We start from the raw sequence: 26,638 nt of genomic DNA on the forward strand, positions 1-26,638 counted from the left end.
AGTGGAAATCATATCACGTTGTAGATGCATACAACACAGGTATTTCAATATTAATGGATAAATAGTGAACGCATGCGTGATTCTGTTTTCTTTTTTTTTGTTGCAAAATGATAGAGAAATAAAGGATTCTCTTTTCACGATTTTTGTTTGTTTTTTTGTTCCATTTTTTTTCTAGCTACAACTTTGATTCTTTTTTTTTATCATTCACAATCATCATATATGATGAAACTGGAAATTGAAAATAACGCCCTAGGGGTCATGAAAAAGGGTAGTGGTGGTGGTGGTTTGGTGGTGGTGGTGGTTTGGTGGTGGTGGTGTTAGTGATGATGGTGGTGGCCACTGGTGGCCATCAAGGTAATGATCAAACCTTGATCATCATAAGATTAATCGATTCATTCGATGATTCATGATTTTGAAATTCCTTGATTTCTAATTAGAAAAATCATTGACAGTGACATTGACATTTAGATTCATGATTGATAAATAAATCAATGATGATTGTCTATGATGGACAAATGATCTTGATGTATGCAATGAATTAAATCAGGAACTAAAAAAAAAAAAAATGTACTTTACACAAACACACACACATCGTAGACAAATGGACGCCAACAATGAGAATAAAAACAAATTTAAAAAAATTTTTTTTTATCTATTTATCATAAGATTGTTGTCAAATCATTGACGTCTTAGGAAATAAATTTTCTTGGAATTTTTTTTTTTTTGGATCAACAACATTGAAATTGAAAAAAAAACAGATTATTTTGGTTGATAATTTATTCCATGAGATTTTTGTTGTTTTTTTCCATGGGAGGTCAATGATGATGATGATTCATCATTATATTGCGACATAGCCAAATCGATCGATCTTTTTTTCCGAACATTGAAAACAGGTGATCAAAGATCAGTCTAGAATTAATAATCGTCATTGAATGTGTTAAGAAATAAAAAATAAACATTCATTTATTCATTACAAATTTTTTTTCTCTTTTTTTTTGTTTTTTTGTAGCGTTGTTGTTGTTGTTGTTGTGCAAATCAAATATTATTTATTATTAATCATTAATTGAACAAATATGAAATGAAAAAAAAATTCCGATAAAATCCAAGGTTCAATGGAATTTTTTTTCAGAAAAAATGTATGCCAATCATATTGAACCACAATTATTATTGGTAACAATATTTTTTCTGGTTACAACATTTACATTACAAATAGGTTATATATTGATCCAATTACATTTTTGTTTCGAAATCATTGCCTTAAAATTTAATGATCGATATAATAATAATAATAATAAATTGAAAAGTCGACAAGAAAATCCCGTATGTCTTCATAATCAACAATGTTTATTGATTGAACATAAACTTTGGATCATTTCATCGGAAAAAAATGATGGCATCAATAATCGAATACGAAGTAAATTGATCAAGTTAAAAATTGTATTTTTCGACATAATTTTTGAGTAAGTTCATATATATGAGAAATGAAAATTCTTTTCATTTTTTTTTTTGATTACTACTTCCACAATAATATAGGATTTTCAAACTTTTCCTTCAATTTACTGCATTAAAATGCATTACATTTCAATGGAAAATCACCAGTTTAATAATTTATCTGATATTTTTTGGATTTTTTCAATTATCCACATTGTTCAATCAAGATATTTTATACAAATTTCAAAAACATCTAATCAATTCAATTCAATACCATGATCGATTATATGGTCATTTTAAATCAAAATTCTGGCAAACATTCATCATAAAATGTAATTTGGGATTATTCTGGATAATTTGTTTAACAAATTTAATAACGTATATCTTAATTTGGTGGTGTTTTTGTAATTATTTATCGAATACAATGCCCGAATTAATTAGCCAATTTATGGATTAGTCTCTGATTATCGTTGATTTGGATAATGTTGATCATCATAACAATAATGCGTCAAAATCGCAAGACTAAATATGGATGTAAATAAAAAAAAATAATAATAATAATAATCTTTTATATATTTCAAAATCAATATTATCACACTTACATTGCATTTTAGTTGAATATTTTGACACGAATTATCCGTTTCGGCAGCAATAGGTGAAAATTTTATTTTTTCAATACATCGATAATATTTTTCAGCCGTATTTGAACCATAATCATGTTGGTTCAATAGGTCATCAATTCGATCAAATAATTGCTCTTCGCTGAATGTTAGTCGAGATATCAATGTGAATCCACAATTCGAACACTTAATGATGGTGGATTCTTGTTGATGTCCAAATACCAATATTGCACGACAACAAAGCATACAAGTGATTTGGTATCGATTATTAAACATATCTTCCAATTCAAGTGCATCACTCTCATCTGGATGCCAATAATTCATTTCATTTAGTTCCTGTTCCAAAGGTTGAAGAAATTGTTCATAATATTCAATCATTTCATCGTGATCGATAGTTGAACCATTCATTTCAATCCAAATATCATTCATCATTTGTTGGATGGAAACTTTTTGATCAACACCAGAATCTTCGTCCAATCGAATTTTTCGAAATCGATTAAACAGATTTGTTCGCTTTTCCTCATTTCGGTTATGCCATTCATTCAAACATCTCTTTAAAATGAGTTAAATAAAAATAATTATTCATCAATTTATTACCATAGTATCAATCATCAAATACATCACGATAGTTGTTGAACCATTGTGGGGATTTTATTTGTGATTGTTGCTTGAATAGTGATCTAAGATTCCGTTTTTTCGCACTCGATCCCGGTGTCCGTGTATTGATAGATCGATAATTATTTTTATCAGGACTAGAAAAAAGATCAACGTCCATTAGTTATGATGTTATTTTTGTAATTCAGTTTTGATTATTCAGAAAAAAATGTCGATGAAAACAAAAAAAAAGCAACATAAGCAATATTCAATGGCACAACAGTTAACTGCATTCAAAACAATGATTTTTTTCATTCATTACCATCTGGTGTTCCGATTCGAAAGCATTCTGATTGAGTCGATCATCCAATTTTTAAAGCTTGTTGAACTGAAATTCTTGTGAATTTATTATTTGCAAATTGCAAAGATGATTAAAGCTGTAATAATTGTTGGTGGTCCACAAAAAGGTTTGTTCTGAATGGATTAAAACAGATTGATTAGATAAAATTTATCCAAATTTAGGTACCAGATTTCGTCCATTATCTTTCAATTCTCCAAAACCATTGTTTCCAATTGCCGGTTTACCGATGATCGAACATTTGATTAAAGCATGTATTCAAGTTCCAAAAATGAAAGAAATTCTATTGATTGGATTCTATCAACTGGATGATGCTTTTACCGAATTTATTCAATCAATGACATTGAAATATCAGATTAGTATCCGATATTTACAAGAGTACACCCCACTAGGCACGGCTGGTGGTATCTATCATTTCCGTGATATGATCCGCTTGGGAGATCCAGAAGCTGTATTTCTCATTAATAGTGATGTTTGTGGAAATTTTAATCTTGATTCAATGTTGCATTTTCATCGTCATATTCCACATTCGGATAAATTAATTACAATCATGGCAACAGAAGCTACACGTCAACAATCACTCGAGTATGGTTAGTAAATAGTCTGATTTAACTTTCATAGATTTTAAATGTCTTCTAATGAAATTTTTATATAGGATGTATTGTGGAAGATCCGGATACGCATGAAATGTTGCATTATGTTGAAAAACCTGGATCATTTGTTAGTACGACAATTAATTGTGGTGTATACATATTTTCAACCGGACTTTTAAGTTATCTATCATCGGTTTTCAAAGAGAAACATGAATCAAATATGAATGATGTCGATATTCTCAATATGGATACAACATCAATGAATCGTGCTCATTCGGATGCCATTAGTTTGGAATATGATGTTTTCAAACGTTTATTTGAATCGAAAAAAATTTACATTTTCCATCAAAAAGAACATTTCTGGTGGAGTCCGATAAAAACGCCCAGTTCAGCCATTTATGCTAATCGACATTATCTTTCAACATATCGAAAATTTAATCCAGAATTATTGAGTTCAACCGAACCCAGTGGAAATGGTCCTACAATCATTGGCGATGTATATATTGATCCAACAGCTGTTATAGATCCGACAGCCAGGGTAATTGAATTTAAATTATATCGTAATCCATAATTTATAGTTGTTTTTAATTTTATAGATTGGTCCAAACGTAAGCATAAGCGAAGGTGTCAAAATTGGTGCCGGTGTTCGCATAAAAGAATCAATTATATTGAAAAATGTAACCGTTAAAAATCATTCATTGATCATGTATTCAGTGCTTGGATGGAATTGTGCCATTGGTACATGGTCTCGTGTAGAAGGAACACCTTGTGATCCAAATCCTAATCGTGCCTATTCCAAAATGGAAAATCTTCCATTATTCGATTGTGATGGAAAACTTAATCCATTAATTACGGTTTTAGGTTGTAATGTAAGGGTTACATCAGAAATTATCATATTGAATTCAGTTGTATTACCTTACAAAGAAATTAATCGAAGTTATAAAAATGAAATTATTTTATAATTTAATAACGATATAAACTTGTTGTTGATCATGATTAAAAAAAAATTTTGATTTTATAAAATGATCATTGATTTTTACGTCACGATGAATGGAACAGAAAACTCATTCAATCCATTGTGATAAAAATAAGAATAACTCTTGTCCATTTGAAAATATAAAAATAGACAATTTATTTCCGTATTTATTGTCTCACTACTCGTTTAAATCACCTGTTGTATGATATGTCATCATTTAATCGTTAATGATGATCAATTGTGTGCGATCATTATCATTTTTTATTATTATAGATCATCTAGTATTATGATTTTTTTTCATCTCCATCAACAAATTGTACATTAAAATCCTATGTATTTAAGATTCAACTTTATCGTTTTATTTTTTTTTTCTTATCCGATTCGAAGAATCGTTAGTATTGTTGAAATGAATGGAAAAAAAGAATGAAAGATAGACTTACATAAATAGGTGATTGAAAACAAATTTAATTCGATGATGAAAATCATCGACTTTTGGATGGATCATCATCAATCATTACCACCGATGATGATCATTATTGAACGACACACACAGTATTGTTATCGTTGATGATGATGATGATGATCGGTATATTGTAAGTTTTTTCTTTTTTTTTTGTTGATGATCTGATATCTAATCACATATTGCGAGCAAGTACATCAACAACAACAACAACAATAACAACAAAATCCAGCTAAAGAACATTCTTCAAGAAGAAAGAAAATGTTTTTTCTCGAATCGATTCGAATTTCTATTTTTTCAATAATGAGTTTTTTTTATAATTCCATTTGATAGAAAAAAATAATCATAATCCAAATGGTTTAAATGTGAAAGATAAAAATTGACGAATAATGGCCAATAATTCTAAATATCATTTCAGATTATCCAGAAGACGATGAAAAAGTTTATTTTATTTTATTTTTTTTGCTGGTCGATGGTTATTGAACAAGTATAGTTCATTTTTGTTCTTCTGTTATTTTATTTTTGTTTTGTTGAGATGATAAAAAAAAGAATAAAATGAAATGCATTAAATTTTTGCAGTATTCAAACCATAATCAACCATTAACCTGGATGAATATGAAAAATGAATGAATTAGAAAAAAAAATCCAAATAAAAAAAAATGAAATGAATCGCTTTTCATCACATTTATATTCGAGGGTCTACTATTTACTATTACAACTACTACTAATGGTAACAATGACCAAAAAGAAAAGAATAAAAAAAAACTCATATATGGACAGATTGATCAATTCGAGACAAACGAATGATGATGATGATGATGATGAACAGAAGAAAAAAAAATTTAGTTTATCAAACTCAATCTTGTGTATAGCTGTCAAAAATGATACTTTATGAGTGAGTGAGTGAGAGAGAGAGAGAGAGAGAGAGAGAGAGAGAGATATGGAAGAAAATCTAATTTTGTCCATTTTATGTTCAAGATTTTTTTTTCTTTCCATAATACTTCCATATTTCTTTCACTGTCCGGTTATCTTCATCATCATCATCATCATCAGTATCAGTTCGGGTCGAACAAAAAAAAATGAATGAATGAACATCTATTGTATCCATATCCTAAATCATCATTAATCGTATAATAGCTGAGGTCAAATAAAAAAAATTTTTGAATTGAAAATAGGCAAAAAAAATTTTTTTTTTTGAAATTAGATGTAGCGCGTGTCTACACACAAATCTAATATTATGGATTGAGATTATATTTATAGAAAGAACAATATCTAAATGAATGAGTGGAAAAAAAATGGGCAAAGTCCAATTGTTAATTTCATTCTTTGAACTCGGATGGAGAAAAAAAACTGAATCAACCAAAGAAAATGGCATACAGAGACAATTTGAGAAAATGATGTGATTTTTTTTCGGCTACCAGATAATTAAGTTATCAAAATAAATTCAAGTATAAATAAATATAAGATGAACAGATAAAAAGGCAATGATATGGACAAGATTCGCTGTTCAATGTTGAGAATTAAATGTCAAGAATCATGGAAACAATAAAATACTGGACAATTGATCATTTACAACTGAAATGATTTCTGTATAATATTTTTTGTTGAAAAAAAATGAAGTAATCACGTTCTATCATCATTATGTTTATTCATCATCATAAAGAAAACATCGTAACATACATGGTCATCATACGATCTTCATATCTTCATTTCAAAATCTTCATTATGACTGTTTGTTTGGCTCATTAAAGCCAAACAAACAAGAAATTGAATATATTGCCCAAAAACATTGAAAAATAAAACCAAAAAAAAAAAAAAAACATAATTTTAACGAAAATAAATGATACAAAAATCAATGGAAAAACTTCATTAATCATTTTCGATTCATTCATTCAGGTTAAAATATTGATAATTGAAAAGTTAAATAATAATATTACATCACATGAATTCGCAGCTATGAATTGATGCCTATTTGTAAACTAAAACAGAGAAAAAAAACATTTTTCATCCCTTTCAGACGCGAAAAAAACACGATCATATTTTATTTTAATAGTTTCGAATCGAAAGTGTTGCCATGTTGATCGATCGATTTTCAATCAAAACAAGAAAAAAAAACCAAACGCGATCAGTTCATAAAAAACCGGATCTAAATTGAAAAAAAACGATTAATAATTGAAAAATAAAATATTTAAGAATCTTGATACCGTGAATGTGTGTAAGTTCAATGAATATCTCAATCAATATGTGGCCACACACACACACACAGACTTATATGGATAAAATCGATTATTATCATTATATTTTGTGGTTCAGATGTATAACAACAACAACAACAACAAAAATTTCAATTATCAGTACACGTTTTTTTCCAAGCCAAAATTTAAAAGGATAGTAACAACAACAACAACAACAACAAAAAAAATCATCCATTCATTCAATATCATATATGAAAAGGTTAGAGCAGAATAATCATCACGATGTTGGTCCATATCATGCAATATAATAAATGAATCATTATGAGTATAATCTAATTTAGTTTTAATGGTAAAGAACGAGAATATAGCAAAAATGATTTTGAGCTATATTATTATTATCATCATCATTTGTCGGCAAAAAAAAGTAAGGAAATATGGAAGACGAAATACCACGAAAACCCGTAAACAGTTGATGAATTTTTTTTTTCGTGAACTTTTTCTGATGGTCATCATCATTTTCTTCATTGAAATTAAACACACAACTGAATTATTATATTTCACAACCGTTTTATTAGCTGTGTGGTGATGTTACATATTGGTGACCTCAAGCATTGATTTTTCTTTAAAACGTTCGGACTTGATTAATTTTATGAAATTTATGATTCTGTTTAAGTAAAAAATTAAATTCTTTTTTTTGTAACATATCCAATTACAAAAGGATAAAATGATTAAAGAAGAAAGGAAAAAAAGATGGCTAATTGATTGAGCTATTAGTTTCATATTACATCATCATCATCATCATTGTCTATTGATAGGATTTTGGTCATTATTAATCCATGACCAAAACCCTCACATCCTTTTCGATGGAAAAAACAAAAAACAATCATTCATGATATTCGCAATTTAAGATGATAGGTATGAAAAATCAATTCTTCACAACTGAATATCAAATTAACAGGTTATCTTGTTTTGGTTATCAATATTTCTTCATTATTATCATTATCAATTATAATTGCTCTATGTAATAACATTGGAAATAATGAGAAAAATATTGAACTGAAATATTTTGAATAACAAAATAAAAAAAACCGATTAATTGTATTTCATCATCAAGTGTGTGTTGAACACAATACATCACCAGCTTCTTTTAAATAATGAACAAATGAACAAGACAAATGCCAGTGATTTGATTTGATTTGATTTAATTCAATCAAACTATTTCTATTTTGTATATTTTAGATGCTTACACATATACATGAACAACGTAGAACAAGAAAAAGTTTTACAGAAACAAAATGATGAATTTCTGGACAGACACAACGAAAAAAAAACAAAATGCTCGCGTGTTGCATAAGATTTATCGTTCGTGACTTGCACATTAAACCTATGCAATGACGAACATGATGATGATATAACAAACGCGACAACAACACAGATAACACGAATAAACATGATGAAAAACGATGATCGAGTTTGACCACCATTATCATCATCATCATCATCATTTGATATATAACTATACAGTTTAACCACATTATGAATACATAATCTGTAATAATAGAGTTTTGAATTTTCTGTCTTGAATCAAAAAAAAAAAAAAATGTAGAAATATTGGCAGCGAATTTTTTTTTTGCTTGTTTCATTTGTTGTTGTTGTTGTTGGACATCATTTAAATCATTCATCTCCGGCTCGTGTTTGTTTCTTAAATTTTTTGTTGTTGTTGTTCTGTTTTATCCTCTCCCTTTTCGTTTAAGAAATTCATTCATTGTGTATGACATTCTATACATTTTTTTTCTTTTACATCATTTCATTCGATTCATATTCATTTTTTTTGTTGCTCATATATAATTGATATTTATATCGCTTTCATGCTGTGTGTGTGTGTATCATTGAAAAGCTTATAGCTGAAATGTTGTTGTTGTTATGTGTGTGAATGAAATAAAAAAAAATTCTCAGGTTGATAATGTATAATAATCATGTTTAGATGTTGTTGTTGTGATTTATGTAAAATGATAATTCCGATCAAATAAACAACCCTCTAATCTAGATTCAAAAGGAATCAAAAACACATTCATATTCGTGTTTTTTTTTTGATGAACCAACGAATGAATATCGAAAATTGTATATATGATAATTTTTGATGATGATGAGCGGAAACATGATCAAACAAAAAACCGGCTGGAGATTGCTTGGAAGCCAATCATCACAAAAAAGATAAAAAGAAAAAGAAAAAAAAATGAAAAACCATATAGATCATGCATGTCAATGGATGGATCAGAAATGAAAATGGAAATCATCATCATCATCATCAACATATACATGATGCATACAATTTTCAGAAATCATAAATTTCCATATCTATTCTTGATTCACATCTATGTTAGCAAATAGTTGAATTGTTGTTGATGGAATAAAAGAAAAAAAAATCAACTTTTTTTCCATTTGAAATATGTTTAGCTACGTAAAAAAAAGAGCATAGGCACACACACACACAAAGAAAAAGAAATCAAATCATATATATTGATGATGATTGGTTCACCAAAAAAAAAGAAAAAATAAATATTAAACTCGAAAGACAGCAAATAAAAAAAACAGAGAAATGTCCGAATTTTTTTTTCTTTATTTTCATGAATGAAATGAAATGAAATGAACGGATGAACGAAATGAATGAATGAATGGAAAAAAATTTGATGTCAGACATGAAAAAAAAATTCGACCCAAAAAAATTACAAGATGAATGAAATGAATAAATGACATCCATCATCATCAACTAACAATCGCATTTAGTCCAGTAACAAAATTTTATTCATTTCTCATTACATTCACCACCAGCAGCAGCAGCAATAATTTTGATTTGATTTTTTTTCCATGTCTAATATTTCATCTCCTTTATGAGGTTTGATTGACTTGTTTAGAAAAAAAATATGAATGAAAGAATGAATGGTCAAAAATACCCTAAAGTCCGGTGTACAGTGCGCGGATAATGTAAGAAAAAAAATATTTTGACACACTATTGTCATTGAAAATGAGCATTATCTGTTGGGGCATACAGACTTTATGGTAATGGGATCCACCACCAATTATGGAAATAAATCACAAAATCGGTATAAATCAAACGGTAAAAAAAACAAGGGCCACACACATACAATCATGTATCAGTCTTATTAATATCATCATCATCATCATTAAATTGTTCACTAAAGAAAATATATAAAGAGAAGATTAATTAGAAAAAATAAAATGGAATTTAAAATCTAAAATTTTTCTTCTTCTTACCATGATTACAAAAAAAAATTGGATGGGCTTGTCGTTGTTATTATTGTTCTACTACCTAATAATAACGGTTATTCGTTTTGCAAAGAAATAAAAATCGAGACAATCCCATATAAAACGATATTGGTGATTTATGCCACAATACATTTTGTGATTTATCTATTTGTAATGACTTAATTAATTTATTATATTATATATATGTGTGTATGTCGTGCTATCATCATGAATGAATTTTTCGTATTGAATTATTAATAGATTTAAAATAATGAAGAAAATATTATCATTCGAAAAATTTTAGTGATAAACTTAATTGTTTAAAGTGGATAAAACAAAACCAAATGAATTGAAATGATATAATTACAGGGTATACCATAGTAGTATTATAATAAAGAAAATGAATCATAAAGAAAAATTTCCAATTGAATGAAAAATCAAAACAAGAAAAGAACCGCTAATTTTAATTTTTAATCAATTTTTTCTTAGCCTATTTATACAATCATATATAAATGATGATAATTCATTATCGAATATGTGAAAAGAAAAGAATAAAAAACTTTAACCGAAAATTAAACTGTTAAATGGGTAAATAAATGATTGAATGAATGAATGAAACCGCATAATTATAATTACAAATGTATCCATTATTATTATCATCATCATCATCGATTGTATAATTGAATAGGATGTAATTGACCCAATTGAATTGAATATATCAAAAAAAATTTTTTTTGTTTAGTAAATTTATCATTTTAAACATCATCATAATTTCTATTTGAAATACAAGAAAATTATTTTTTTTTGTGAACAAAAAAAAAAAAAAAAAATAACGGTGCGGCTAATTCTACGATTACGATGATGATGATGATTTGTATTATTAAAATGATTTCATTATCTCGTTTCATCATCATCATCATCATCATCGGGATGATTATTTGGATTGAGAAGGATGGGCCAAAATTTTTCATGTTATGCATTCGGTAATATATAATTGTAAATCCCTCTCCTTAGTCTCTATCGGTAGTTATCTATGTGTGTGTGTGTGTGTGTGTGTATTTGTCTGTTGTTTCTCACATTTACAATTTGCTCTGTATCTATCCATCTATGTGTGTGTGTGTGTGTGAGTATATATATCTATGTTCTCTTTTATTGACGCCTGACGCCTTATATATATATAATATATATATGTTATATTCGATCGTATTCACCTCACCATTCATCCACATTTCAATCATTCAAAAGATCGGAATGAAGAAATGAATGGATGAGAAAATTGAACGTTACGCCCGAATCATTATAGAGCACTCTACATTCGAATACAAAAAAAAGACTTACAAACATAGTTCCCATTCAAAATGTTGTTTCTTACATTACAATTGTTTGTCCAGTCTTGATATATTTGCTCCAATTTGATTCATTGCCATATCCTATAATAATATAATTATGATGATGGTTATTATTATTATCATTGGAATCGATTGGTATGTTTTGTAGAGAAAATTTACTTCTTTCAATCTAGATCATGAGATTGGAAAAAAATATTTAATTTTTTTCTGTCCAAAAAAAAAAGAAAAATCTGTTTCAAGAAAAAAAACAAACAACGAATAATGAATGAATGCAGATTATTAAAATGATGTAAACTTACTTACCTACTTACAACACATATATACAACACATGGATGGATATGTTTTACATCATATATCACACATAGAAAATAACATGAATTTCGTTCACCTTATCTAATTTGATCAGATTTGATGTTATCTTTGGTAGGAAAAAAAACACCTGTTGCATAAACAACAAGATTGATTGAATAACCAATCTCAATAATGATGATGATGATGATGATGATGATATGATGAAAACAATTTTTTCGGTGAATAAAACGAATATAACAAAAAAAAACAATGAAATACATTTCGAACATGATAATAAAATAACAATAGAATTTGTGTTCGAAACGTAAATTTTATATATATGGCAGAAATTTTTATTGTTTCATAAAACATTATATTATATCGTGGCCCAAAAAAATTTTTTTTTTGTTTCACTCGTTGATAATCGATTATTATTGTTTTCTTTTTGTATTGTTTTGCATCCACATCTGAAACAGTTGATTGTATCTTATTTGAATGAATGGACCAGAACAGTATTGATGCAAATAGTAAATCATGGATATGTCCAACATTTCGATCAATTTATGAACGTTATGCATATTTAATGGCACCATATATTACGCCAAATGATAATACTGGCTTTCAACAACGTATTGAACAATCAATAATGGAATCATATCGTGTTGAAAGAGATTATCTTCATACCATAATCAACCGATTGGAATGTAAAATCAATATACTACGAATTGAACAAAATGAATTAATACAATGGATTTGTTATCATTTACAAAGTGATAATAATTACAATTACAATAATCGATCGATGATGAATCAAGGACGAAAATACTCGAAAAGACAGAAAAAAAATTGCTGATTAATCCGTTCTTATTTATTATATGAAAACGATCGCTCACAGATGGCAGCATGTGTGTCGATTAATTTTTGTTTTTATTCTCAATTCAATTAAAATCTTTATTCTTGATATAATTTGGAATTTTTTTTTCGATTTCATATTCAAATTTTCTCCATCAAAATATATGATCTTTGTTTTTATAGGTTTTTTTGTGCTGTGAAATCCTTGAATGATCAAAAAAAAAAAATAGATCAGCCATTTATATCGGGAAAAAGAGAAAAGAAAACGACAAAGAACAACGAACCATTTTTTCCCGTTGATTTTGGCCATTGTTGTTGTTGTTGTAAACAAGAGCAACCTGTCCGAAGGACTGACGTAGGTTTGGCTTTGAATGAAATGATTGTAATCGTTTTTATTTTTTTATTTTTTTTTGCTCTATAATGATTTTCATTTAGTTGTATGTTATACATTTAAATATCATAAAAATCAGGGCGTAGGTTTTCGTTATATTATTGCTTGATTTTTTTTTTGTTTGTTTGTAGCTGCTGAACAATCCTCTCGATATAATGATGTAAGACAGAGTATAATTTACAAAACCAAAAAAAAAAGAAAGAAAATCAACGCCTGATTTGTGAACCGGAAAATCCTGTCGTATCCAATGGTCATTAATGTTGTTATTAATTAATCGGAAATAAATGAATGTCAAAGTGAAAAAAAAACGAAATTAGACTGACGGTTTGAATGGATTCAGAGTGCAAAAAACCTAAAACATTAAGACATGGTAGTGTAGTAGCCGTGCAAAGAATTACTTTATTCACAAAATTTCCTAATTCAATTCTAATACAAAAAGCCAAAAGATAGATAGAGAGAGAGAGGAACAATTTATTCGTGCTCATGTTCAGGATGGTTGCATTTTATGATTTTTTTTGTTGCCTCGCAAAATTCGTGTTCAAATGATACTTTGAGCTGCTGCTGCTGCTTCATATTAGTTTACGTATTTAACAAACAACATACAAAAGAACACGAAATTTTTTTTTTGAGTGATCAGGATCATCATCACGAGAATGTCATTTTAAATCGTTTGTCTCTGTCTATTTGTTTGAAATGTGGAAAAGAAAAAAAAATTCAAATCAATTGTTGCATTTAGCTGTTGAAATATTTCAATGATGAATTTTCAATTGAAAAATGAAACAGAAAATAAAGAGCAACAGCAACCAAAGTAAACCGGATATACATTGGACATAAATAAAAAAATATTATAAATGTACATCGTTTACATTTTTTTTTTCTTTAAACAACAAAATTAATCGATTATTTGATGATTTTTTCGTGATTATTTTTCTTATTTTGGTTCTGTTTTATTCGAATATTGGTAACGAACAGGTAAAATCCGAGATCAAGTTTTTATAGAATTCACATTGGATAAATTTAAAAGAAAAAAATAAAAGTTTTCTTTTTCATCCAGTTTGAAATGATGGTAATGTTAATCTAATTAATAAAACACGTTGATAAAAAAAAAGAATAATGATTGTGTCCATTATCATCATCAAAAAAGAAAGTATCATGGAGAATATTCACTGTTTGACAACAGTTAATTTTAGGTCGCGCCTAAAATTATAAACGTGTATTTTGTGTACAATAATAAGTAATGACAAATAAATGAAATGAGATGAAGAAAATTTCAAGGATGGAAAAAATAGCCAAAATAAAACACTTGGAGGGTTGAATTTATTGTTATTTATCTTGGGCCATGAATCAGTCTCTCTCTCTCTCTTTTTGCATATTGAAACAAAGACTGACACAAGCCTAAAGTCAATGTCCCATTGTTTCATACGGGTTGATCTCAAATTGTCTCTAATTCGGCCATCATTCATTTACTTGGTTGATCTTGTTATCAACCAAATATAACCAAAAAATGAAATTTGTAATCTTGATGACGACCATGATGATGACTACAATTGTCGCCCAAAATTAGAATTAATGTCAAATATGATAATGATAATAATAAGGATACCCACCTTATTTCATTTTTTTTTGACAAATACAAAAAAGCTCATTTGAATGATTAAGAAATGGTGGTGTTTCACTTTCCAAAGAAAAGAATGGATGAATTCGAATTCGGTTGACGAAACAAATACAAAAGACCTCTACTTCAGATGGAAAATTTCTTTCATTCTATGGAAGATCTAGCCTAGTTTTTACAGATATTCAGAAAATAATAATGATAATCAAATGATAAATTCATGATATTCAACCTAATTAATATCAAGGTTGATAACAAAAAATTTTTTCATTGAAAACGAATAAATCGCTTCAAACGAATAATAAAATGTGGAAAATTCATTTCGTGTCTGTATATTGTTAATCTGAATTTTTAACTATATGAGATATAAATAAAGGGAAAAAAATATCATGAAAATCACTTTGTATACACACACACACACAGATGTGATGCACACACACACACACACACACACACACACACACACACACACACACACACACACACACACACACACACACACACACACACAGATGTGATGGAAATGTGAAGAAACAAAACTACGAAACAAAAAAATGGTGGAACGTATAACGAATTTTGTTGTTGTTGTTGTTCATTCATTTGTATGTACAATTACAATTCCTTTGCATCATTCAATGACAAACCTTGTTATTTCTTTTTTTTTCATTTCATTTCTTTGTTTCTCTAACCGGATAAAATATTAGAAATCTAAAATTTGGAAAAGGGAAAATTAAAATTTTCGGCCAAATTAAATGAAATGAATTGAATGGATGAATGGATGGATGGATGGAAGGATAGACGAATGAATAAAATCTAATTGAAGTGCCAATCCCAAAATCGTGTCATTTAATTTGGTCCGGTTTTTTTATATATATCTAGTGGTTTGTTTTGTTGATTTTGCATCAGTCATAAATCATTGTCGTTTTTGTTTCCATCGTTTTTTCTTTTGTGGTTTTCCTCACATTCCGTTACCATTTTATTCATTAGAATTCCATCCATTATGAGAATGATTGCAACAAATGAATATGTCTGAGCACACAACTGTTTATCTTATTCATTTAAAATGGAAATTGAACTTGAGCTTAATAAGAACCAATTTCAATATATTTCAATCGACAATATTTTTCTATGTAGAATAATTAATTCAATACATGTCTTATTTTGTGATAATCTTGTCAATTCATCATTTTGGTTGACGTGTGTAACTGCAAAGGGTTTTTTTCGTATATCAGCGTTGTGTGTGTGTTTATTGATTGTGAAATGTCACCAAAAAACATTCATTTCCAAATATTAACAGATCTTAAATCTTGGATTGAAAACATAAACGAAATATATACACATGTGTGTGTGTATTGGCCATAAAGCAAATTAGATCTTTATTATCTATTTATCAACATCAAGGCTACACATACACCTGTTTAAAGCGAATTTTTGTTTCCATTAGCTCTTTGAATGCTTAGCTTTCTGAAAATTAAAATTCATTAAAATTTCTTATTCAATCATGTTTTCTTTAGTTATTTATCTTTTTTTTTGCTATGAAATGCACTTTTGGCGATGTAATGCATGTACATGTTTATATGTATGTGGTGTGTGAGTGTGATTAGATGTTTTTTTCGGCTTTTTTTGCTCCAATTTCAGGCTGTCAAATACTATCGAATCTTATATACACGGGAATTTTATCGTTATCAGGTTTTTGGTACATTTTATATCGGCCAAAACGAAATTCAATCTAAACTATGTTGAAGATTGTGAGGTGAGTATGATGATAATGAAATTCGAGAGCAGGAAAAAAATTGTTGATTAAAAATCGATGAGGATCGTATAAAAAATAAAAAAATGAAAATATTTCAATCGATTTCGATCGACAAAATACTGGTCGATGTATCATTCTCACTTTTCGATTCTTAGAATTTTAATCCAGATATATAGATATTTGACTTAAAAGTCATCATCATTCATTTTTCATGAATGAATGAATAAAGACCACCAACCAGAAAAAACGCTGCTGGATTTTTCTTTTGAGCAAACGAACTAATGACAAAGATGAATGAATGATTTTTAAATTAACAGATAATAATAACATTAATATTTTCTTACTCGATTCAACACTTTTTCTGCAAATCCATCGGGTTGGATATATGTTGATTTTCATCAAATCTTTATCTTCGAATCGGTTGACAGATTCACTGGCAATCAGTTACTAAACGCCACAAGGGTGATGGATCCAATTTCTCTGCATGTGTTTTTCACAAGAAAACGTAAAAATAATTATTCAATTTGAAAAATTCGGAACTAAATAATAATGATAATTAAGGTTTGTGAAATATATTTTCAAGTAAAGCGATATTTTTGATAACAATCGTTGGATTTTTTTCTTTTTCTTTCCATCAATCTATCATTATATAATCAAATGAAATAAATAAAAACCGGAAATCTGAGACAAATAATATGAATTGAAATTTGAAATATTGGGAGCGAAAAAAAAGAATTGATTAAAAAATTTGCAGTTGATATTTCCACCCAATTAATCATCAAGGGTGTATTTTGACACAAATATATACACAATCATATGTTTGCAGAATAAATTCATTTTTTCCGAATGTTGTTTCATTTATCACCAACAACGTAGTCTTACTACTATAAAATGATATTGCAAATACAATCAATAAATTAATAATTAATTCAGAATAATTTTCAGCTAAAAAAAAGGTAAATGTTAATTTCGAATTATATTTTTCTTTACCCTTTCTATTTTTTCACTTTTGAATCACTTGTTGCTCGAGTAATGTACTTGTTTGTGTTTGTGTGTTTCCTATTCCTACTTTTTTTTCCTCATTTCTATTTGTCGGCAATTATGAATAGGGTTTTTTTATTGAAATGGATTTAACAATTTGCAATAGTTTATCGATGATGATGATGATGATGATTATGTGTTTGAATTCACTACGATTAAAATTGACAACAGCCAACAGCAATCAGCGGATATCATTCGAATCTTGTTGCTGTTGTATTCGTATTCAATTACATGTCAGAATTAGATTCAAGGTAAACCTGTATCATGCTGATTATAATCATTAACATGAGAATCAATAGAGTTTTTGTTGTTGTTTTTTTCCCGAAATACTTTGACCTTTTTTTTCATTCCTCAATCGAATCGAATATATATATATTTTTTTATGTTCCGTATCAATGTTTATGTATGTGATGTGAGGATGATTTCATCTTTATTCCATTTGATTTGTTGTTTAATTTCATTTTGTTTTATTGAAGTAGAAATTTGAATCTCTCGCAATTTTTTCTCCGTTTTTTTTCTGACTGAATTATGATTTTTTTTTAAAATATATATCGATTTGATCTCCTATTCACATGGTTAGTCGATTTTGTTCGGATTATTATAATTTTTTTTTCATTTGAATATAATCGACTTAACAGACTGGTTATTCATTCCGAGTTAGAATACCGGCTAAATCATAGTTGTTGTTGTTTTTTTTTTGTTTTTGTTTTGTTCCATAGTACACTGCTTCGATAATCATATGGATGAAATGTGTGCGAAAAAAGAAATGACAAAATCTCTATATCATCAGCTAAGCTGTTAATCATCACCATGATTGTCATTATTATCATCAGCATCATCATAGATTAGCTATATGATAGGAAAAAAAAACAGAAAAAAGTACAAGTACAAAATAAAAAAAAAACCACACAACTAAAGCCGACAACTAACAATGATTTTTTTTTGTTTTTTTTGTTTAAAGAGGTGTTTTTTATGAATATTTTTAAATATATTTTCTCATATATAATTCTTATGTTGAAATGTATCCGATTTGTCGGCCACAAAAACAGCGGTACATCTTTCACACACACACACACACACACATAAACACTGAACTAGAATTTTCATTGAACAATAATAATAATAATCATGAACAATAAATATATATAGAGAAAAATTATAAAGAAATTTACATGGAAATTCACATTGAAGTAAGTATAAAAAAAAATCAAATTGTCAGATAAATAATGATGAATGGGATTTCCGGAACAACAACAACAAGTATTACACTGGTACATTGAAAAATTTTTTTTCTTTCTTTTCATCCTTTCTTCTTCAATGCTATATTCTACGAGATTGTGTATATTTACATATGTATATTTTGCCATTCCATTCACAGGATGTCTCTATTTTGATCAAATAATTTTTTTTTTTTGATTTAACCAAAACAAACAAAAAAAAATGACAATGAGAAGAGTAAAAAAATTAATTTAAATTTCGATTTGATCATCATCATCATCATAATCATCATCATCCTGGATTGAATTACCTGTTTATGTTTTCTGTGTGTGTGTGTATGTATAAGTAAACGGCTGTCAAAATCAATCATCATTCAATTATTGTATATTGAATCGGCTTTTTTTGTTGTTGCCATTGAGAAAGAGAGAAAAAAAAATTTTAAGCAATTACTAATCGAATCGATTTCGATTGATTTCTAATTGGAAATTTCTTTTCTTTTTTTTTGTTATTCGTTTATTTTCGGTTTTTTCTTCTCAATTCTTCTTCTGTTGTTGTTCTGTTGTTTTCATCAAGCTAGCCACAGATTAATATTGTTCAAAAAAAATCTTAATGGTAAATGATGATGACCATAGGTATCTGAAAAAAACGAAGAATGAAAAAAAAATTAATTTAATGAAAAAAAATGTTTTCCATGAAATTTTTTTTTTAGTAAGAAAAAATTCAAATCTACCGAAATAGAGAGAGAGATATATATATAGAGAAAAAATCCATAAGTATGACATTGAGATGAATGTCGGTTTTTTCTTTTTGTTTTTCAAAAAAAAAAAAATCCGATGAGAGAATCCACTTCTGTGAAACACTTTTGGTTCAGTTGTTCCATTTTTCTATAGTTTCTTTTCTTTGCCATGCAGTCATCGATGATGATGATGATGATGATGATGAGGGATCTGTATACCATATACGCTGTTTTAATTTATTTCAATCTAATGTTTGGTTGAATTAAATTAAATTAAAAATCATCACGAGCACGACCAAGATATTTTCATGTTGCGGTTTATATTCCGGCAATAATTACTATCATCATCATCATCATCATCATTATGGTTATGATTATGATTATGAATCAAGCATTAAACCTATCATTAAAAACCTTGTAATTATTGTTTATTGTATATTATACAGGTTTTGCGTTGTATATGGTAAAATGAAACCTGAATTAAATTGACCATATTCGCTTTGTATATGTGTGTGTGTGTGTGTGTAATAATTAATAAATTCATTCTTATTATTAATCTTCAGATTTAGATTTAGATATTTTCTTCTATTCTCTCTCCATCTATCTATAATGTTGGAGTATTTTCACATGGTCATAAGTTTTCTGGTTAATTTACCATGAGGTTTAATATGAGATTCTTTTTTTTCCTAGATTACTATGGTGGTTAGGTGTGTAAATTTATTGATTTATTCAATATATGAACGTCACAACGTGAATGTACGTACGTGAATGAATGATGATCAAAGATGGGACTGAAACACCATCAATTTGTCATCTTGTTGTTGTTGTGGTGGGTGGAAGGGAAGAAATTTAGGTGAAAAAAATCAACATTTTCATATTGACAGACATATCCGATTTCAATGATTTTTTTTTGTAGAATAAAAATGAATATGACGAATTTTTCTTCTCTTTTCTTTATTCATTGATGTTTATAAGGAAAAAAAAATTTTTCCAAAGATTTATATTCTTAACTTAACTTGAAAATGTGTGTTTGTGTTTCTTTTTTTTCTTATATTCGAGTTCTTGTCATTATCATCATCTATCTGTCATTGTTTGAGCACACAGGGTTGATATTGGTGCAACACATACAATTCATTGTTATTCATAATATATAATGATTTATGTTTTGATTTCATACTCGCACACATCACTCACAACATCAGATAATGGACATTTTTTTCTGTCCATTTCAAGAATTCATTTGTATTTTTGTATTCTTGCAAATTTATCAGATTGACGTTTGTATGTGTGTGTGTGCGTTGTGACTCATGATGATGATGGTTCAAGAATGATGTCCAAATAGAAGATTTTAGTATCTCACGCGTTTCAAAAATCATCTTCAAATAAGAATGATAAAAAAAAAATAAATTTTTCCGAAATTTTTTTTCCGCTTCATTTACTTTATGTATTGCATCTCCATCGCAATGAATGAATGAATGAATGAATAATAGTTTGGCAGACACATACACACACACAATGACGAGGTTTACTAAATCAAAGAAAAAAAAATTAACATCCATTTTTTCCATAAATATGAATATTTGGGGACAAATCAACCAACCGACAAACAACAACAACAACAACAGAGATGCCATTTTGGATGGACATGTGAAAAAAATAAAATGAAAATATTTCATTTTATTTTATTTTTTTTCTCGCTGTTGAAAACCATTTTTCAATATGTCAGAATCGTATTTATGGAAAAAAAATGAATACAATACAATTGTTATCATTACGAATCTGAATCGTCATAATGCAACAGTAACAACAATGTTACCAATCAGCAATTTTATACGTTGAATTCATTCAAAATATTATTTAGATTCAAAGTGTTTTAATTTATATAGGATGCTATGTGTTTGTGTGTGTGTGTATGTGTGTGAAACATCTTCATCTTTGGGACCAAGAAAATGGAATTTCAAATGTATAAAGAAAAAAATGAACAGACAATTTGTATCAAAATAAATGATTACCATGTTTTTTTGTGTGTGTGTGTGTATGTGTCCCCTCTTATTTTCCATTTTTTTTTTCTGAGCGGCGAGAGCTTTCAAAATTCATTCAAATTTAACATTGCTTTTTATTCACTTTTTGTTGAAATTTAGTGTGTGAAAATTTTTGTCATTTTAATTTCAAATAATTGTGAATGAATTTTATGTAAAAAAATGATGATAATAATAATAATGATGATGATAATGATTTAATCAAATTGTGTCCTTTTTGTGGTTATGATTCTTTTATTTTAATCATAGTTGATTAGGTCGTCGTCGTCGTCGTCGAAAGGGTCGCATCATTTTTTTCGGTTTGTGAAAATATTTTTCATAAATATATATGGATAATAATATGCTTGATTTGAATTCAATTTAGAATATTTAGGATTCGTTTTAGTTTTTAGTTTTTTTTCTCTATGTGAACATCATTTTTTTCCTTGGTCATTGGTTTTTTTTTGTTAAACTGACCAATGTGCGTATGGGAATTCATAAAAAAAACGTTGATTTATTTATGATGATGATATACTATTTGGGAAGAAATATAACAACAACAAAAAACTGATTTTTTTCTGAAAAAAAAATTAGAATAAAAACTGTTTTTGTTTTTGTTTTCATCATCGTTATCTGTCAAATAATAACGATAAAAATTGGAAAAAATAATAAATTCAAACTTTTAAGATGACGAATGAATATAACAATAAAGAGATCACAGTTTGCATTTATCTAATGATTATTATCAATGTCAGATCAGATTCATACGAAAAAAACGATAACCATTTGGTGTGTGTGTGTGTGTGTATATAAGTGTAACAGCTAATTACATAGGTATCATCATTTAAACGGTTAGACATCTGAAAGAAAAAGACAAAAAAAACCGACCAGATGGATTTGCCATAGCTCAAACAAAAAAAACCGTTGAATAATGTTACAATTTTGAACAAATTGGAGCCAACAATTCAAAATTAAACATGAGTTTTTTTTCTATTTTATTTCACCTGCGTTTTACATTTGATGAAAAGATATGCTCGTTATAATTCAATCATAATATATACAACAACAATAACAGGGTATCAATGACCATCATAAAACATCGATAGCGGTCAGTCATCATCATCATCGTGATTGTAATAATAATTAATTAGTTGTTACAGAAAAAATGATCGTTGAATTGAATGGACGAAAAAAAAGCAAAACAAAACAAACGTCACAAATTGTTCCAAAACACGAAGGACAGTTGAAAAGTGCAACGAACATTTTATAAGCTTTTTAATGTGATCCAAATTGTTTTAGTTTTGTAATTTTTTCGTTATTTGTATAGTCTAAATTTTGTTTTACGATTTTCAAAAATGATTTAGTCAAGATTTAATTAAATTTCGATGATGATAATTTTTGATTCGCCTAACCATTATTCTCCATCATCAACTAATATTAGATTTTTTCATTGTTTTTTCATTCATTTCTTTATCGATACACACACACACACACACACACACACACACACATTATCGTGGTGGTAAAGGTGGTAATATGGTGTACGATCTAAACCATGATATATTATGGTATCGTTTACAAATAAAAATGTTTTGTAGTTTTTTTAGCTATGTTAAAGATTTCTTTTTACTTTTTAATAATGTGTGTGTTGAACATCTTTTTTTTTGCTTATATTACCAATGTCATGAAGATATCGAGCGTGTGTGTATATATTACTGTATCGATGATCATTATGTATGATAATCCAATGAAGATCAGTCAATAGGGGGGGATGCTTTATTGTCCGATCCTGTTGAATCCAATAGTGTGTTTGTGCGTATGATGATGATGGAACGAAAGATCGAAAAAAAAGAGGATCGAATCTAGTCACGATTTTTTTCTATTTGCTATGTGAATATTTTGTTAGCAACAAAAAAAATTTTTTTTTGTCTCGAAAAAAATGATGTTGATAAAAAAAATTCGTACATCTTTGCCACATAGAAATTATTTCATGTATGTTGTGGTTTTTTGTTTTCTTGTTGACGACCAGACCACGATGTTGATATTAATATTTGTTTTATTATTATTATTATTGTTGTTGTTCGCTTCAACAAGTGTGTTCTGTTTTATATATATTTGTTTAATTCGTTAAGTTGAAATAATTCAGTTCAATAGTTTTATCTACATATACAAAACTGTTTCGGGATCATTCAGTTTTGTTTCATTTTCATCGTTGACTAGTTGAATATTCGTATATATGAATTGAAAAAAAGGATACGAAATTAATCGAATTCAAATCAAACGTTTCACTTATTGATTCTTTTTGGTTTTCTTTTCAAATATTCATTTATAAGGAATTTATTTAATTCATTATTTTCGATAACGAACCGATGACAGTTAATTAATCAGGAAATTTTCTATTGCTCTTATTTCACTTCGTCATCATCATCATTATTCAACTCGATTGCCTGGAAAATGTTGATGATGATGATGATGATGATGGTGAATACGAAGAAGAGAAAATAATTTTTTTTTCAAAAAAAAATTCCATTGAAATTTGAAAAAAACGAACATTTTTTTCCTTCTTATTCGACCGAACGAACGAACGAACGAAAAAAAACAAACAACAAAATCTAGAACAAACGTATAAATATTATGGAACAACAAAAAATGGAATGACTAATGGCAGGATTTAGAATTCAATCTAGATATGATATGGTGGTTTTTTTCGACAGTCTTATCGTAGCCGATATTATCAACAACATTCGTCTCTTTGAAATCGTATCGTACAAACAAACACACACATACCACTTTATTTCACAACGAGAAATAAAGAAAAAACAAAATAACTTGACTGATCACAAATTGATGATGATCAAAAGATTTTCCACAGTAAAGGAAAAAAAATTAATCGAGCACAAAACTTTTTCTAAAACATCACCATATAATAATCTTGATTTTTTTTCTATTCCTCTATTTTTTCTAGGCTTTATATGTTTTTTCTTTTCATAATATTGATATAGTCTTCCACAATAATCAACATTTACGAATCATCTGAAGAGAAAAAGTCCATAGATCACGGCTTTATCATCTCACAACACCTGTTGGCAATTCTTTTTAACATTCTGTTTATTTGTTTGTTTTTTTTCTATTGAAAATAGAGATCAACTTTAATAATGAAAAAATCTCGCCGTTCTATTAAAAGAAAATCAATATCAGATGATCGACCATTACAAGATGAAATGGTTAAAATTGATGATTCTGATTCATCCAGTCAAGATGATAATGATGTTGATGATAATGAATTATCCTTTACTGGTGTTGGTACGACAAAAAATGCATCATCTTTTCATTTGGATAAACAAATTAAACGTATTGAAAATAAACAAACATCCAATCCTATATTGAATCGATTAAATGAATGTTTGAAACGGATCCGGTTTTCAAATATTCGTTTAATACAGGGCGAAATGACAATAAAAAATTCAACGATAAAAATGAAACTTAAAGTGATTAAAGATGTGATTAAAGAATTTGAACAATTTCTTATTGAAACTGAAGTCATTTGGCCATTAGATGATCATCGAAACCTTGAATGTTTGCCATGTGATAAAGAAAAGAATATAATTTTAAATTATGGTGAAAAAATATTACTTGTATATGGTCAACAATTACCATATCCTGAATCAATGTTTAAATCCGGTACAATCATAGAACTTTATCCAGATTGGTTTGTACATCGATTCAACAATGGACGGCAATCCGTATCATCATCATCATCATCATCATCATCTGAGATTAAATATTTTATTCTATCTGCTTTTAATGTATTGATAGTGGATGATTAAAATTAACAATTTATCAACATCATTATACTTGATGAAATCAATCAATGTGTGTGTGTGTGTGTGTGTGTGTGTGTGTGTGTGTGTGTGTGTGTGTGTGTGTGTGTGTGTGTGTGTGTGTGTGTGTGTTTATGAGAAAAAAAATTAATTTCATCTATTGTATTCAATGTAAAACATATGTAAAAAATTCTGTATAGAAAAAAAAATATTGATATCGATCTTTCATAATAAAAATCTTTAATATTTATATTCGTGAATCTAACAAAATCAGTTAATCATTTCAATCTTTGGATAAACTATCACGATCTTTATTCATAAAACACACACACACATCTTATAGGTGGAAAAAATAAAATTAACAAACAAACAAACGAAAAAAAAACAAGATCAAATTAAACAAAAACTAAAGATAGAGAGCGAGAGCTATAGCCGGTACGATGATGATATGAATCTCACTATATATAAGATATTTAAGTGAGTGTTTTGCTAATTAATTTTCATCTTAACTTGTCATCAGTATCATCTATTTATATATATATGAGATTGCTGTCATCTATATTGTATATATATACTGCATGAAAACATAAAACGGGAAATGAATAGAATGAATTAAAAAACGATAACGAATTGAATAACAAACAAAACAAAACAAATAAAATAAAATGAATTCTGAAAGAATCAAATTAATTGTGCCACACACATGCATATCAATATTTATCAAGATTTTCGTCTGTTTGTTTGTTTGTTTTTTCTTGAATTTGATTTATGTTTAAATTTAAATCTTTATCGTGTATTAGAATTCAAATCAAAAAGACTGATGTGTGATGGCCAGTTCAATTTCTTTTACATTTAGATCTCATTTATCATTTGGTAAAGAAGATTAATTTAACTCGTTCGTTATTGTAAGCTGAATAGTATTTTCCATTGCTTTATTTCTCATTACATTCGTGATAATCGAATGATCATCATAATAAGTGTATATTAAAATTGAAACTAATTCGACAAATATCGTATTACAATGAATATTAGCGCCCAAATTTCGGTCAGAAGAAGAAAAA

General features: G+C 27.9%; 4 protein-coding genes across 5 annotated transcripts; 3 read left to right on the top strand and 1 right to left on the bottom strand.

Annotated features, from left to right (window-relative positions):
* Positions 1-842: 842 nt before the first annotated feature.
* LOC142598229 (uncharacterized) lies at positions 843-1,995 on the top strand. The gene is made up of 3 exons (XM_075736101.1): positions 843-893; positions 1,010-1,460; positions 1,534-1,995. Exons 2-3 carry the CDS (start codon positions 1,135-1,137, stop codon positions 1,886-1,888), a joined length of 681 nt encoding a protein of 226 aa, XP_075592216.1. The 5' UTR covers positions 843-893; positions 1,010-1,134; the 3' UTR covers positions 1,889-1,995.
* On the bottom strand, positions 1,578-2,948 carry LOC124499782 (uncharacterized). The gene is made up of 3 exons (XM_047063744.2): positions 2,671-2,948; positions 2,034-2,603; positions 1,578-1,953 (listed from the first exon to the last, which is right to left on the bottom strand). The coding sequence occupies exons 1-3, from the start codon at positions 2,824-2,826 to the stop codon at positions 1,924-1,926; spliced, it is 756 nt and encodes a 251-aa protein (XP_046919700.2). The 5' UTR covers positions 2,827-2,948; the 3' UTR covers positions 1,578-1,923.
* Positions 2,949-2,958: 10 nt separating this feature from the next.
* Gmppa (GDP-mannose pyrophosphorylase A) lies at positions 2,959-4,619 on the top strand. Its single transcript, XM_047063743.2, has 4 exons — positions 2,959-3,112; positions 3,168-3,593; positions 3,659-4,134; positions 4,193-4,619. Exons 1-4 carry the CDS (start codon positions 3,073-3,075, stop codon positions 4,556-4,558), a joined length of 1,308 nt encoding a protein of 435 aa, XP_046919699.1. The 5' UTR covers positions 2,959-3,072; the 3' UTR covers positions 4,559-4,619.
* Positions 4,620-17,600: 12,981 nt separating this feature from the next.
* Positions 17,601-25,605, top strand: LOC142597337 (uncharacterized). 2 transcript variants are annotated; one of them, XM_075728646.1, is made up of 2 exons: positions 17,601-17,699; positions 24,722-25,605. In XM_075728646.1, exon 2 carries the CDS (start codon positions 24,912-24,914, stop codon positions 25,581-25,583), a length of 672 nt encoding a protein of 223 aa, XP_075584761.1. In that variant the 5' UTR covers positions 17,601-17,699; positions 24,722-24,911; the 3' UTR covers positions 25,584-25,605. The 2 variants fall into 2 exon arrangements, with proteins under 2 accessions (XP_075584761.1, XP_075584762.1); XM_075728647.1 differs by having other exon boundaries at positions 24,897-25,605.
* Positions 25,606-26,638: the final 1,033 nt, after the last annotated feature.

The sequence above is a fragment of the Dermatophagoides farinae genome, chromosome 2 (assembly GCF_024713945.1).
Source record: "Dermatophagoides farinae isolate YC_2012a chromosome 2, ASM2471394v1, whole genome shotgun sequence".
In the NCBI taxonomy this organism is placed as follows: Eukaryota; Metazoa; Arthropoda; class Arachnida; order Sarcoptiformes; family Pyroglyphidae; genus Dermatophagoides; species Dermatophagoides farinae.

Coding starts and splice junctions, on each gene's coding strand:
- LOC142598229 (XM_075736101.1), top strand. CDS start 1,135: ATGTATGCCAATCATATTGAACCACAATTATTATTGGTAACAATATTT. Junction 1,461..1,533: donor TTTTTCGACATAATTTTTGA/GTAAGTTCATAT, acceptor ACAATAATATAG/GATTTTCAAACTTTTCCTTC.
- LOC124499782 (XM_047063744.2), bottom strand. CDS start 2,826: ATGGACGTTGATCTTTTTTCTAGTCCTGATAAAAATAATTATCGATCT. Junction 2,604..2,670: donor GGTTCAACAACTATCGTGAT/GTATTTGATGAT, acceptor CTCATTTTAAAG/AGATGTTTGAATGAATGGCA. Junction 1,954..2,033: donor ATATTCAACTAAAATGCAAT/GTAAGTGTGATA, acceptor ATCCATATTTAG/TCTTGCGATTTTGACGCATT.
- Gmppa (XM_047063743.2), top strand. CDS start 3,073: ATGATTAAAGCTGTAATAATTGTTGGTGGTCCACAAAAAG. Junction 3,113..3,167: donor TGTTGGTGGTCCACAAAAAG/GTTTGTTCTGAA, acceptor ATCCAAATTTAG/GTACCAGATTTCGTCCATTA. Junction 4,135..4,192: donor TTATAGATCCGACAGCCAGG/GTAATTGAATTT, acceptor TTAATTTTATAG/ATTGGTCCAAACGTAAGCAT.
- LOC142597337 (XM_075728646.1), top strand. CDS start 24,912: ATGAAAAAATCTCGCCGTTCTATTAAAAGAAAATCAATATCAGATGAT.